Source organism: Leucoraja erinacea, chromosome 11 (assembly GCF_028641065.1).
Source record: "Leucoraja erinacea ecotype New England chromosome 11, Leri_hhj_1, whole genome shotgun sequence".
In the NCBI taxonomy this organism is placed as follows: Eukaryota; Metazoa; Chordata; class Chondrichthyes; order Rajiformes; family Rajidae; genus Leucoraja; species Leucoraja erinaceus.
In genome coordinates, this window is record NC_073387.1 from 49,541,503 (window position 1) to 49,557,116 (window position 15,614).

The 15,614-nt window shown below is 44.0% G+C and overlaps 2 protein-coding genes across 5 annotated transcripts in view; both read right to left on the reverse strand.

Annotated features, from left to right (window-relative positions):
• The window catches only part of LOC129701789 (pterin-4-alpha-carbinolamine dehydratase 2-like), a 42,934-nt gene extending 37,015 nt beyond the window's left edge, over positions 1-5,919 (reverse strand). For both annotated transcript variants that reach the window (XM_055643227.1, XM_055643225.1), the window contains exon 1: positions 5,729-5,919. In XM_055643227.1, the coding sequence (XP_055499202.1) occupies positions 5,729-5,830 (102 nt within the window). In that variant the 5' untranslated portion in view covers positions 5,831-5,919. The remainder of the gene's footprint in view (positions 1-5,728) is intronic.
• Positions 5,920-9,374: 3,455 nt separating this feature from the next.
• LOC129701788 (thioredoxin domain-containing protein 15-like) overlaps positions 9,375-15,614 on the reverse strand; it is a 41,024-nt gene continuing 34,784 nt past the window's right edge. For all 3 annotated transcript variants that reach the window (XM_055643223.1, XM_055643222.1, XM_055643224.1), the window contains 3 exons: positions 12,711-12,874; positions 11,160-11,290; positions 9,375-9,740 (listed from right to left, as the gene is read on the reverse strand). In XM_055643223.1, the coding sequence (XP_055499198.1) occupies positions 9,544-9,740; positions 11,160-11,290; positions 12,711-12,874 (492 nt within the window). In that variant the 3' untranslated portion in view covers positions 9,375-9,543. The remainder of the gene's footprint in view (positions 9,741-11,159; positions 11,291-12,710; positions 12,875-15,614) is intronic.

Below are 15,614 nucleotides of genomic sequence, written 5' to 3' on the forward strand. Positions count from 1 at the left end.
AGATCAGGCAGTATTTCTGGAGAACATGGATAGGTGATGTTGCTGGGTAGCACCCTTCTTCAGAGTAAATGGAACTAGATTACGCCAGCATAGACAAGTTGGGTTAAAGGGGCCGTTTCCATGTTGTACAACTTTAGACTTTGCTTTAGAGATACCGTGCAGAAACAAGCCCTACGGCCCACCAAGTCCGCGCCGACCAGCAATCGCCCCAAACACGAGCACTGTCATACACACTAGGGATAATTTACAATTTTACCAAAGCCAATTAACCTATGAACCTGTACGTATGTAGAATGTGGGAGAAAACTGGAGCACTCGGAGAAAACCCACGTGGTCACATGGAGAACGTACAAACTCCGTACAGACAGCACCCGTACGCAGGATCAAACCCGGGTCTCCGGCGCTGTGAGGCAGCAACTCCACCTCCGCGCCACAGTGGCACTCATTGACTCTAAAGTGAAAGCAAATGAAAATGTTGCCTTTTATGTAAATGCTTGCCGTTGTAACAATTTAAAAGCACAGGTTTCACTTTGATGCTCATGTAAAACATTCATTTAATCCTTGCTAATCCCTAATGCAGCCCCTTTTGTCAACTGACAACACCCCAAGGGCATTCATAGACAGATGCCATTGTCAAGGGTCAATGATCCAAACACGCACATCAAGTTAATGTACTTTAACCTGGTCATAACAGATGATGACCTACAAGTTTACAATCATTTAGCTCTAATGCCCCTGCCCACTTAGGAGACCTAAACAGCAACCTCTGGTGACCTTGCCCGCCACCCAAAAAAAAAAAATCAAGGTCAAGGTGACCTGCAACCTCCTACCACCTCCCACGCATATGTTGAAAACCTTCCTCCACTATGAAGAAAACCGGCTTCAACTAGACCTGGGACTAAAAAGAATTATCGATTTTTAAAACGGCAACCTATTTTTAGTCGAGGCCGGTTTTAATCACGATGAAAAAATAGCAGCAACCTAGATGAAGCCTCGACCACGCGGAGAACACTTTCGACCATTAGGGAGAGTGACCAAAACCTCCGGTGACCTCATGGAAACCTTGGGTGGCGGGCAAGGTCACCAGAGGTTGCTGTTCCGGTCTCCTAAGTGGGACAGGGGCTTTAGGGAGCGGAATTCCACAATGCAATTGAGGTAGGAACACTGTTTGGAGAAATGGGCAATTTAGCAGTCTTTACTAACTCGGACGTACGGCCTCATTCTATTTTCTCCGCAATTATAAAGGGATGATCAACAGAAACAGCCATAAGACTTCATGGGCAGTAAAGCAGTATGGAATCACCCACCATGTGAGGAGTAGTCACACAGCATGGAAACAGGCCCTTCGGCCCAACATGCCCATGCCAATCAACAGGCAGGTACTATCGCAACGTTTAAGAAACATTTAAACAGATACAAGGATTGGATAGGTTTAGAGGGGCGTGGGTCAAACACAGCCAGGTGGGACTAGTGTAGATGAGACTTGTTGATCGGAGGGGACAAGTTGGGTCGAAGGGCCTGTTCCCACCCTCCATGACTCTGACTATGACTGTGATTCGATGACTTTAACATGCTTCATCAATGGTCTCTCCTACCTGAGTTTGGCCCACATCCTTCTAAACCTTTCCTATCTGTGTACCGGTCCAAATGGCTTTTAAATGTTGTGCTAGTACCTGCCTCAACTTCCTCCTCGGGCAGTTTGTTTCACCTTTGTGTGGAAAGGTTGCCTCTCAGGTTCCTATTAAATCTTTCTCCTCCCACCTTAAACATCTCCTCTGGTCCTTGATTTCCCTACTCTGGGTGGAAGACTCGATGCATTTGCCCTATCTATTCCCTTCATGATCCTATACACCTCTAATAAGATGACCCCCCCCCCTCATCCTCCTGCACTCTAAGGAATAAAGTCCTAACCTGCTCAACCTTTCCCTGTATCTCAGGCCCTCGGGTCCTGGCAACATCATCATGAATCTTCTCTGCACCCTTTCCAGTTTAACATCATCTTTCCTACTACAGTGCAACCAAAACTGAACACTGTACTCCAAATGTAGCTACACCAACATCTTGTACCTGTAACATGTAACATCCTAACTTCTATACTCAATACCCTGAGCGGCCAGTGTACCGAGAGCCTTCTTCACCACCCTATCTACCTGTGTTGCCACTTTCAGGGAACTATGTATCTATCCAGGTCAACCCTCCTCAGAGGAAACTCGCAGGAAACGGCCGGTCAAGGTGCAGTCGCGGTTATATCCTCAGGACCTGCACGGGTCAGCTAACAGCAATATTCAGGGACATCTTTGACCTCTCCCTACACCCATCTGAGATTCCCAACTGAATTGAGAAGACCACTATCATCCTGCTATTGAAGAAATTCAGGACAGCGTGCCTTAATGACCCTTAGTGAGCTGCTTTAAATATCTGGGGGTCCACAACTCTGAGGATATGACATGGACATCACACGCCGCAGCACTCGTGAGTAAAGGCAAGGCAGCGCCTTCACCACCTCAGGCAATTGAGGAAATTCAGAGTGTCTCCGAGGATCCTCCAGTGCTTCTACTCAGCGGCTGTGGAAAGCATCTTGTCCGGAAATATTACAATCTGGTTTGGGAATTGCTCTGCCCAGGACAAGAAGGCTCTGCAGAGAGTAGTGCGTTCAGCCGAACGCACTATGGGAACTTCACTCGCCCCCCCTGCAGGAACTATACATCAGGAGGTGCAACTCCAGAGCCAATAAAATCATGGGAGACCCCTTCCACCCCTGCAACGGACTGTTCCAGCTGCTACGGTCAGGCAAACGCCTCCGTTGCCATGCGGTGAGAACGGAGAGGTTGAGAAGGAGTTTCTTCCCAGAGGCCATTAGGACTGTAAACTCCTATCTCACCAGGGACTAACTTTACTGAACCACTCTACTGCTTTTTTTAAAAATTGCTGTTTTTTTCCCTTTTTCCTTCTGCCCACAATATTCAATATGTAAAAGATTATGTGATTCTGTTCCATTCTGTTTGGAGTTTGTTTGTTTGTCTTTTTGCACAAAGTCCGCGAGCATTGCCACTTTTCATTTCACTGCACATCTCGTATGTGTATGTGACGAATAAACTTGACTTGACTTGACTGCTGTTTTACTGTGAAGGAATGAACTGCAGATGCTGGGTTGCACCGAAGATAGACACAAAATGCTGGAGATACTCAGCGGGACAGGCGGCATCTCTAGGAGAGAAGGAATGGGTAACATTGCAGGTTGAGACCCTCCTTCTATTTCACAGCTTAGCTTGGCATGTGCAGCAGGTCTATCCATGTTTTATCCAACATCAATACACACCCATTTCCAGCAGAGGATGCTGGCTAGCAACTACCGGAAGGCAAGTCAGTGTTCCACACAATATTGTGTTTAAGAAGGAACTGCAGATGCTGGAAAATCGTAGGTACACAAAAATGCTGGAGAAACTCAGCGGGTGCAGCAGCATCTATGGAGCGAAGGAAATAGGCAACGTTTCGGCACGAAACGTTGCCTATTTCGTTCGCTCCATAGATGCTGCTGCACCCGCTGAGTTTCTCCAGCATTTTTGTGTACCTTCTACACAATATTGCTCATCACATTGGCAAATAGCGTTATTGAAAGAGTCCTTAATGAAATAACTAAAATGTTCTGTTTTGGTCTAACGGATACCACAAAGATAGAATAGTTTATGTGTAGGAAGGAACTGCAGATGCTGGATTAAACCGAAGGTAGGCACAAAATGCTGGAGTAACTCAGTGGCTCAGGCAACATTTCGGGAGAAAAGGAGGTAACGTTTCGGGTTGAGACCCTTCTTCAGACTGAAAGTCAGGGGAAAGGGAAACGAGAGATATATAAAATAGCTTATTTTGCAGCAAAAAAAAAAGTTCATTTTGTGTTATTGGTTCTGGTTACATAAAATTACAGTGACATTGTTTAGCTGCTTCTATGTCTGTATGTTTAAGAAGGAACTGCAGATGCTGGAAAATTGAAGGTAGACAAAAATGCTGGAGAAACTCAGCGCGTGAGGCAGCATCTATGGAGCGAAGGAAATAGGCAAAGCAACCGCAAGAGATGCTACACTTGTTGCTTAACCTCCCCCCTCGACTCCATTCAAGGACCCATGCAGTCGTTCCAGCTGCGACAGAGGCTCACCTGCATCTCCTCCAACCTCATCTAATGCATCCGCTGCTCTAGATGTCAGCTGATCTACACTATCGGTGAGACCAAGCGTAGGCTGCAGATACTGTTTCGCCGAACGCCGACGCTCGGTCCGCATTAACCAACCTGATCTCCCTGGTGGCTCAGCACTTCAACTCCCCCTCCCATTCCAAATCCGACCTTTCTGTCCTGGGCCTCCTCCATGGACGGAGTGAGCACTTGCCGGCTTGCTTGGAGGAGCAGCAAGAGGCCATTCAGCTTGAGCAGTTTGCGGCCATTCAGGACCCTCAGAATTTTCGGTAGCCCTTGCTGGATCCTTCCCATCTCAGCTCTCCCTCAGCCTCCTGCAGACCTTTCTCCATTCTTCTCCGCACCCCCCCTTGATACATCAGTCAAAAGAAGGGTTTAAGGAACCCACTCTTCACGTTGCCTATTTAACCTTCGCTCCATAGATGCTGCTGCAACCGCTGAATTTCTCCAGCACTTTTGTCTACCTGGTACATTTTCCAGCATCTGCAGTTCCTTCTTAAACACATTGCCTATTTCCTTCGCTTCATAGATCCTGCCTCACCCCACTGAACTTCTCCAGCATTTTTGTCTACCTATGTCTGTGCGTTAGTGCTGATATGGCAGATATCTGCATCTCCTCTCCAAGATATGGCAGATATCTGCTTGAGTTTTAGCAGAAAACTAGTTTTTCTAATTCAAAGCATTTGATGTACCAAGTGACACTTCTTAACCATAAACTTGCTATTGTGTGTGAAGGAACTGCAGATACTGTTTTAAACTGAATATTGACACAAAAGGCTGGAGTATCTCAGCGGGTCAGGCAGCATCTCTGGAGAGAAGGAATGGGTGACTTTTCAGGTCAAGACCCTTCTTCAGACGGCGTCAAACTTGCTATTGCTTGCTTGTTTATAACAAAGAAGAGGCCATTCAGTCCAGTCAGTATTCCGTCCATTCAGGCCCTCAGAATATTCGGACAGGTACATGGATTGGAAAGGTTGAGAGGGATAGGAGCCAAATGCAGACAGTTGGGACTAGCGTGGACTCGTCCTTGATTATGCTCAAGGTACGAATAAGGAACCCACTCTTCAGTTAATTATAAAGAGCAACCTTCAGTTAATTATAACAAAACCTTCAATGCAAAGTCACCCAAAACTGGGGGAAATGGTCGAGTGTTTTCTTTTAAACCTCAAAACACTGAAAATGAATTCCAGTGGTACAGAACCGTAATCAAACTCGGCATATCCCCTGAACTCTCTCGTTCTGCAAACTCAAAATATGTAGTCAGCCATGAAGACAGTGTCCCTTTAACGCCAGCTGAATGCAATATGGCTCGACAGCTTGTTAAAACAAGGCTACAAAGAAGAGGTCGCTGCTGTTAAGGTTGGTTAGGGGGTTGTACTTTGATGAAGCTTGCTGCTTTCTGCTTGGACGTTTCTTTCCAAAAGTCCACCTGCAGTGGTGTGAGCATTTGGGGCCCTTGCTCGTTTTTAGTCCCGCAGCGTGTTAAAGGCTCCACTTGCCGGCCTCAGCCCCTGGGTACAAGCGGCTTATTGCGGTACCTACCATTTTTGAAGGCGGCGTGCGAGCCAGAGTCCAGGGTTGGACGGAGAGGAGAGCAGGTAGCGACCTGGGCACCGCCGTGAGACTGAACGTTAACCAGCGCATCGCTCTCCAAATAACCTACGGCCTCCACCACCACCGGCCGCTGTCTGTATGAGCCGAGCAAAGTCTCCTGGTATCACGGCGGAACGCTCGGCAGAGATGCTGCCTGGCCAGTTGAGCTACAATCAATGCATGTAATCAACAGCGAGTTAACGCTCATCCCAGTTTATTTTAAACGTGCGCTACGCCAAATCTTGAACCCCGAATAAGGAATAGTTACTCCAGCACTCTGTGTCTCACTTCTACTCACTTGGTGGTTAGCCAAGAACAAAATGCCCTATAAACCCCACCTCTGACAAGTCAGCATTTGCAGCTCTAGGAGTAAGCCGAGTAATCGGAGATAGACACAACATGTGGGACAGGCAGCATCTCTGGAGACAAGGAGAGACCCTTCTTCAGACTGAGAGTCAGGGGAAAGGGAAACGAGAGATATCGTCAGATTATTATTATTATTGGGCAAGAGGGAGGGGGAGGGGGAGGCCCTTTCTGACCTCTTTCACTACTAGGGCGAGGTCAGATACAAACTGGAGGAACAGCACCTCATATTTCCACCCGAGTGGTCTACAGCCTGACTGAATGAACACTGAGAGACATGGAGACACCAGGAACTGCAGATACTGGATTACAAAAACAAGGGGACATGGTGAAGTTCCGGGTCACGGCACTTCTTCAGATGAAATATCACCTATCCCTGTCTGAAGGGTCCCGACCTGAAAACGTCACCTATCCACCTTGTCCAGAGTTGCTGCCTGACCTGCAAAGTTACTCCAGCACTCGGTCTTTTTGGGCATGAACATTCAAATTCTTAATTTCATGTAAGGTGTGTCTCTCCATATCTGCTTGGTCCCGATCCGGAACGTCACCCACTCCGCGGCTCTCTAGAGATGCGCCTGACCCGCTGAGTTACACCAGCTTTTTGTATCTATCTTCGGTTTAAACCAGCACCTGGTTTCTTTCTACACTCTTCCCATACAAACCCTTATTTCCCTCAAACATCCAGCTTTCCCCCCACCCCCAGTATTTGTTCCCAATCTCCGGAGGTCCCAGCTTCAGCAGTTCAGCTACGGCCCCTTATTACCTCCACCTAGGAGCAGTATCGGCCAAAAAAACTTATCTTCTCGGCGATCAAGTGAGTCGTCCGCCAATCAATCAGTCCCCATCTTCTTTCCCTCTCAGGCCTATCCTCTTCTGCCTTCTCCCCACGACAACCCCAGACCCGACGTATTAATCAAGAATCTATCAGTGCAGGGAGAGATTCAAAAGTTTCCCCCCCCCTCCCACACACACACCCCAACATAAAATAACAAAAACTACATTAAAACACAGACACAAAGTGTAGTGTCATGCATTTTGGTTGTACGAATAAAGGCGTAGACTATTTTCTAAATGGGGAGAGAATCCAGAACTTGGAGGTGCAAATCATAATCATACTTTATTAGCCAAGTATGTTTTGCAACATACGAGGAATTTGATTTGCCATACAATCATACTAATAAAAAGCAACAAGACAAAAAATATATTTTAACAAGAACATCCACCACGGTGTCTCCTTCACATTCCTCACTGTGATGGAAGGCAAAAAAAAGTTCAAAATCTTCCCTGCTTTGTTCTCCTGCGGTCAGGGGCCTCGAGCCTTCCGTTGACGGCACGATCTTGGCTCCCAGAGCCTGCGGACTACGCGTCGGGGCGATCAACCTCCTGTATCGGGGGGAGAATCTCTGCTCCCCCACGCCCGGCGTTCGGATTTGGTAGTGCTGGAGCAGGATTCCCAAATGTTATTCTGCAAGTCCAATCAGTAGTAAAGAAGGCAAAGGTATGTGATGCTAGCATTTATTTCAAGAGGGCTGGAGTACAAAAACGGGGATGTTATGCTGAGGCTCTATGTGCTGGTCAGGCCACATCTGGAGTACTGTGAGCCATTTTGGGCACCATATCTGAGGAAAGATGTGCTGGCCCTGGAGTGGGTCCAGAGGAGGTTCGCAAGAATGAGTGGGTTAACATGATGAGTGTTTGATTGCACTGGGTTTGTACTCATTGGTTTAGAAGAATGGGGGGACCTCATTGAAACATACCGAATAGTGAAAGGCTTGGATAGAGTGGATGTGGAAAGGATGGTTCCACCAGTGCGAGAGTCTAGGACATAGTCTCAGAATTAAAGGATGTTCCTTTAGAAAGGAGTTTAGAATGAATTTATTTAGTCAATCTGTGGAATTCTTTGACACTGAAGGCTGTGGACATTTTTAAGGCAGGGATAGATTCTTGATTAGTACAGGTGTCAGTGGTTATGGGGAGAAAGCAGGAGAATGGAGTTAGGAAACAGAGATAGATCAGCCATGATTGAACGGCGGAGTAGACGATAGGCCAGTAATAATTCTGCTCCTATTAGTTATGCCCTTATAGCCTTTATCGCATAGAATAACAAAACAAAATGACTGCATCAAGATGATAATGCATAATATGTACATTCAGTTCTTACAGATATGCTATACATATTTGCACTCCATTGAATGTAAAGTCCTTTGTATTAAACAGTTTCAATCCATTCCCTCTGGTGGTCAGGTGGCACAGCAGTAGAGCTGCTGCCTTACAGCGCCAGAGACCAGGATTTGATCCTGACTGCAGATGCCATGGGTTTTCTCCAGGTACGGTTTCCTCCCACACTCCAAAGATGTTTCGATATATTGGCTTTTGTAAATTGTCCCCAATGTGCAGGACAGTGCAAGGTTCTGGGGTGATAGCTGATCGGCATGGACTCGGTGGGCCGAAGTGCCTGTTTCCACCCTATCGCGAAAGTCTAAAGTAAATTCCCTCGTCAGCCAGTCCACACTCTGGGCATTCCCACACCTCTTTGCCAGTGGCTTTAGCATGACCACATATCTGGCAATCACCCTCTCTGGTTTTTGACTGCGTGTAGCAGCATGGTAGCTCTCACTGGTCTTTGATGACATTGGATTAAATCATCCCTTCCAGATTTTCATTTTGTCCCTCAAATTCTTCATCCACAGTTTTTGGTGCTAGTAGACTAACCAATGTCTCTTACATCTCCAGCCCCACCACCAATATCGCACTTCCCTTCTCAGCTATCACTGCATTTGTCTATGGTGTCTCCACTGAGGAACAGTTTAAGAATCTTTGAGCTCTGAAATGATGCCCTAAAATGTAATCTTTGATGATGAAGTTCCTCATTATTTCCTTCACTTTGTATGTGTTCATTTCAAACATACTTCTTATTACAAGCTCATCTTCTTCTTCTTTCATGTGGCGTGCACAGCCTAAAGTTGTTGGACAACTTGTTCCATTTGATCTTCCGTTTGTGCACGTCGAGTTGATTGCTTTAGTCGAAACAGGGCGGACCATGTGAAGGTTGCAATCTTCCACCCGACTACAAGCTCATAAATGTGCAGTTCTAATTTTGCTTTCTGTCTGAATTATTTAATTTTATAACTCCCATCTGCTATTCACTCTGGAAACGGTACTTAGTTAAATTAGCTGACATGTAAAACAAGAAATAACTATCAGAATTTACAATTCACAAAACTATTGAATATTTGGTAGAGATGACATTTATTCATAATTACACATATTTACATAAATCCCCACATAAACAGCAACATGATGATAAAAGGCCAACCCATTTATGAATATTTTCATAAATACTGTAGATCGCCAGTGTAGCTGTTCTTTGCTCCAAGTTGTGACTACCTCCCTGCAAGAGTTCAATCCTGGTGCTCGTGCTCTTGTCCTGGGATCAACCATTTGATGCTGTCTGATTGAATTGTACCATAAATTAGAAACACACAGAGGAACATCACAGAGAAGGCAAGTAGCCAGTCAATGCCTCTCACCACCACGCTGGGAAGAGGTCCACTTAGATCCTGTTCAATCACTTCAACTGTGCCATTTGCTTCAATACCTGAAAAGGAGATCATATATTTTTTTTTAAAGTAGAGTGCACCAGCAAATTTGCAGAGCATCCAGCATTTATCAGAGTTTCTATTTGAGTTGTAGGGCAGAGGGATCTAGGAGTGTATGTACATAGTTCCATGAAAGTGGCATAAGTAGATGCAGTGGTCAAGTTCACGTGATAGGTGCAGAATTAGGCCATTCAGCCCATCAAGTCTATGCCATCATTCAATAATGGCTGATCTATCTCTCCCTTCTAACCCCATTCTCCTGCCTTCCCCCCAAACCCCTGACACGCATACAAATCAAGAATCTATCTATGCCTTAAAAATACCCATTGACTTGGCCTCCACAGCCTTCTGTGGCAATGAATTCCACAGATTCACCACCACCTGACTAAAGAAATTAAGGAGAAGGATTTCAGCATATTGGCCTTCATCAGTTGGAGTATTGTATATAGAAGTTGGGAGATCATGTTACAATTGTACAAGACATTTAGATTATTGTGTTCAGTTTTGGTCACCCTGTTACAGAAAAGATATTAAGCTGGAAAGGGTGCAGAGAAAATCCACGAGAATGTTGCCAGGACTCAAGGGTCTGAGCAAAAGGGAGAGGTTGAGCAGGCTAGGACTTTATTCCTTGGAACGCAAGAGGATATGGGTGATCTTACAGAGGTGTTCAAGATCATGAGATGAATAGATTGTGTAAATGAGGATTTTTGTTACCACGATAGGGGAATCAGGAGTGAGAGGACATAGGTTTAAGGTGAGGGGGAAATATTTCACGTTGGTCGGTGTGGACAAGTTGGTCGATGTGGGCAAGTTGGGCCGAAGGCCCTGTTTCCACACTGTATTACTCTATGAACGAACAGGCAATACGAAGGAAGTACTAAGGATCAGTTTACAAGCTATTTAATTGTTTTCTAACAGGAAAGGTGTTAAGTGTGCACCACTTTTATGACTGGGAAGAAAGGAAGGGGGGATTAAGGGGGGGGGGGGGTGAAAATCAGTTGTCTACTAAGGAGCTCCCATTCACTGAACATTATGATGATCTTGTTGGAGTGACTGACATTGGACATGCCAGGAAAGGTGTTGGAGTAGAAGATTCTCCCACCATATCAGCTCACTACTAGAGGTTGGGCGAAGCGGAGTATGGAAACAGAGAGATAAATTGATTTTGTCTCCAATTAAACTTTTTTTTTTTAAATCAGTTTTAAAAACTGCTTAAAATACAAATATCAATTGTACAAAAATATCTTTAAACAAAAATACTTCTAAACCTAGAAACCATGTGAGAGTCAACTCAAGTAATACTTTAAATTATTTGACATAAGTATGTCGCAAATTTTAAACCTGATGTGTGCACAGAATTTTACATTGAAATTACGTGAACATAAACACGTGATTTATAAGTCAGAATTACTACTAACCCGTTTGATTAAAGATAAATGCTCTCAAGGTTGATAGTGTTCTGTCCGTATGGTTAAACCTTGCCATTGGCTTCACACCTTGAAACAGGAGGATGTTAGGAACCGCAACTGTACCAAACCTGGTAGAAAGACTTAAGAGTGACAGACACCATAATTAAAGATGTGAATATAGCTAATGAGCTATCAAAATACTACTTAGCAATTCATTTATATAAAATACATCAATTTGAATTTCTGTGGAATATGTCAAATGCCACGTTCATCTCATTTTCATTTTCATTAATGATCTAGTACTCGAGTAACTCAAGCCAAATCATTTGGTTGCAAACAATCTTAGGCTATTTTGTAATTAAAAAAACATTGTGGTAGTTTTACATGGATTTATTGTGCTTGCATTTCACATTGAACATCACAATTTTAGTTTAGTTTAGAGATACAGCGAGGACACAGGCCCTTTGACCCACTGAGTCCACTCCGACCAGCGATCCCCGCACACTAACACTATCCTACACACACTAGGGACAATTTAATTTTTTTACTGAAACCAATTGATCTACAAACCTGTGGGAGGAAACCGGAGCACCCTGAGAAAACGTATGCGGACACAAGGAGAACGTACAAACTCCATACAGACAGCACCTATAGTCAGAATCTAACCTGGGTCTCTGCCACTAAGGCAGCAACTCTACCGCTGTGTCACCGTGCCGCCTTTGTATTACCGGTGTTTCTGACACAGTGCCACAAAATAGTTGAGTTCTAATGTGTTTGTACATCATAAGAGGACACAAAATGCTGGAGTAACTCAGCGGGACAGGCAGCATCTCTGGAGAGAAGGAATGCATGACGTTTCGGATCGAGACCCTTGCTGCCTGTCCCGCTGAGTTACTCCAACATTTTGTGTCTACCTTCGATTTAAACTGCAGTTCTTTCCTACAAAATAAGATCATAAGTGGTAGGAGTAGAATTAGGCCATTTGGCCCATCAAGTCTACTCTGCCATTTAATCATGGTTGATCTATCTCTCCCTCCTAACCCCATTCTCCTGCCTTATCCCCGTAACCTCTGACACCTGTACTAATCAAGAATCTATCTATCTCAGCCTGCACATCTGCACATTGTTTCCAGAAATCCATATTTAAAGGTTTTGAGAATGCAGAATGGAAACTGAAAACATTTCAGGAAAACATGCTCGAGAGAATTTTGTTCTATGTCAGACTAAACCATTTGAGACATCTTGGAAGTTTTCTAATAATGGAAGCCATTCCACTCTTCATATTAGGAGAGTGCTAGTGTATAGGGTGATCTCTGGTCAGCGCAGACTCGGTGGGCCGAAGGACGTGTTTCTGTGCTGTATCTCTAAAGACTAAAAACTGTTCCCAAGTCTGGTGCTACATTCGATCAAACAAAAAAAAAAATCAGTGTTTTACTTGGTTCCTCTGTGTTTAAAGAATGTTAAAGCGTATGAAATACATTGCCAAACAAAAGAAATATGATTATTTAAATCAATGTACAAAATTGTTTCCGTCCCCAACATTACGTGTGCCGTAGCTACCTGCTGTGCTGAGATGCATCCAGTGCCAGAAACTGTAGGGAGGGAAAAGCACGCGGTAATGCATTGAAATGTGGACCAAGGTCTGCAGAGAATCGACACCATGGTGTGTAGAATAGGACCACAGAGCAGTCACTGCCATTGGCACTCAGATATTCCATGAGGTCCTGGAATTACATATACATAATCTCGGATAAAATGCATTATCAGACCAATTAGAAACAGTAAACATTCTGCTTTAAAAGATAACATTTTGTTTTAACACATGTATATCTTCAGGGGCCATTTGAAAATAAATATTCACTGTGCAATAAAATTAAGTTGTACATTTATTTACGCACTATTTAATTTACAAACAAATCCGTTCTCCGGGCTATAACTCTCTTAATATTGCATACCCTAGCACAAGGAAAGATTGTGTAGGAAGGAACTGCAGATGTTGGTTTACACCAAAGATAGATAAAAAAATGCTGCAGTAACTCAGCGTGTCAGGCAGCATCTCTGGAGAAGGAGCAGGTGACGTTTTGGGTCTTCAGAGTCTGAAGATGGGTTCCGACTCGAAATGTCATCTAGTCGTTTCTCCAGAGATGCTGCCTGACTTGCTGAGTTACTCCAGCTTTTTGTGTCTATCTACAAGAAAAGATTGTATCTACCGGATCCACTTAAAGGGATCATTTTAGAGCTGGGAGAAATAAATCACCATTTATACAGCATTTTAATTGTACAATTGATTTCTACGGTTGTTTAAAGTTGCCATTGTCCGCAGGGATTGGTGTTTCAATTGAAGAACCCCATCTTGCCTTCAGGGTTCTTAGCCCAACCAGTTAATCGCAGGCGAAAAACAATCACTGGGCATTCCACGAATAATCATGCCACAATAACCATTCTACAAATGGTACAAGTGGAAGAAAGGTGAGGAGGTTGTGGTCATAGACACATAGTGTTTAAAAAACGTGTAGAAATGATACTGGTTTACACCGAAGATTGAATAAAATGCTGAAGTAACTCGGTGGGACAAGCAGCATTTCTGGAGAAAAAGAATGGGTGACATGTTGGGTCAAGACCCTTCTTCAGACTGAGCGGTCTCGACCCAAAAGGTCACCCATTCCTTCTCTCCAGAGATGCTGCCTGTCCCACTTAGTTACTCCAGCAATTTGTGCCTATCATCATGTTTAAAAAAACATTTGGGCAAGTACATGGGTAGGATACGAGCCAAACACAAGTAGGTGGGACAAGTGTAGATGGGGCACGTTGGTCAACGTGGGAAAGTTGGGCCGAAGAGCCTGTTTTCACGCTGTATGACCACTGAAAGAAATGTACGCGAGGATTCTACACATCAGTGACGGACACCATCATTGGAATCTAACACCTGCACTGATGTCACAGTTGTGCCTGAAGCAAATGTAAATGATTTATTGTAAATGCTGTCATGAAAAATATGGTCATTAAGTTATCCAACAGAAACTGAAAATATTTGCAATATACAGTCATACAGCATGGAAATGGACACCTACAGGCCAAGTCATCCACACTGAGCAGGTTTTATAGCTGAGCAAGTTCCATTTGCCTGCATTTGGTCCATGTTCCTCTGAACAGTTCTCAGCAGATACCTGTCTAAATGTCTTTGAAAGGCTTTATTGTACCCCCCTCCACAGTTCATTTCATATATGCACCACCCTCTGCATGAAGAAATTGCCCCTTGAACCTCCTTCAAATCTTCCCCTCTCACTTTAAACCTAAGCCCGCTTGCTCTGGACTTCTACCAAGGGGCAAAGACTGTCCTCTCTAAGGTCACCCCTTAGTTGCCTACACGCCAGGAAAAAAAGTTGCATCCTTATAACACAAGTTATAACACATAATTATGCATCCTTATAACACAAGTCTCCTGGTAACATCCCATGAAGACAGACATAAAGTGCTGGAGTAACAGTGTGTCAGGCAGCATCTCTGGAGAAAATGGATAGGTGATGTTTTGGGTCAGGACCATTCTTTAGACTAATTGCAGGGAGGAGTGGAAGCAAAAAAAAATGGAAAACGAAGGGGTCGGACAAATCACGGCTGGCAACAGATGACCTCAGACGAGGGGGTTCCCTGATAGAAAAATCTGACATCTCATTCTAGCAGTGTAATAAGGCTATTGAGGATACCACTACTGCTCAAATTCTGCCTTTGCAAGTGCCTAGGGATGGTCAATTTTCCAGCGCATGTCATTGTTCACTGTTACTGTCCTGAGTGCCCTTCTTGAGGGCTGTTATTAATCAGCTATCCGTGCAAAGATAAATTGTTTGAATATTATTCTTATTCCACATTACTCAGTACCTCACTGGTTGATGCCATTAATCTCAGCGTTAAAAAGGCTGTGTTCTGTCATTGCCTTACTCTTTGATGAGTTCTTGACATCATGTGAAATGCTGGCTTGTGAAAACTGATTTTAAGATTCTGACATGGCAGTAAAACTTCAAATAGTCTGAGAAAATTGACACAGTCATAAATTTCAACATGCTACGTAAATTTCAACATCCACAGTAAAGAAAATATGAGGTCCTGTCACACGTGTATGTGTACCTCAGCATCACTCTGTACTTAATATATTTCAATCTTTATTAAGTAGGAAACATCATGGAGTTTTATTAAGGAGACTTCTAAGCATTTTCTGATAAAACTTTTGTTGAAGCATTTTTAGGATCCTTCTGTGCAATATAAACTAAGAATTTGCAAAGCATAAAATACTGGATGATTTGCTTTTTCTCCCTCTGGGGTTAAAAAAAAGACATGTAGTATTGAGTCATCTGCTCTGGCTAAACAGGCACGATTAAAACTTCATTGGGCATTAAGTCAAAGCCAAATTATGTGTGCGTACGTGTGTGTCTATATGGGTGTGTATATACACACACACATGTATGTGTG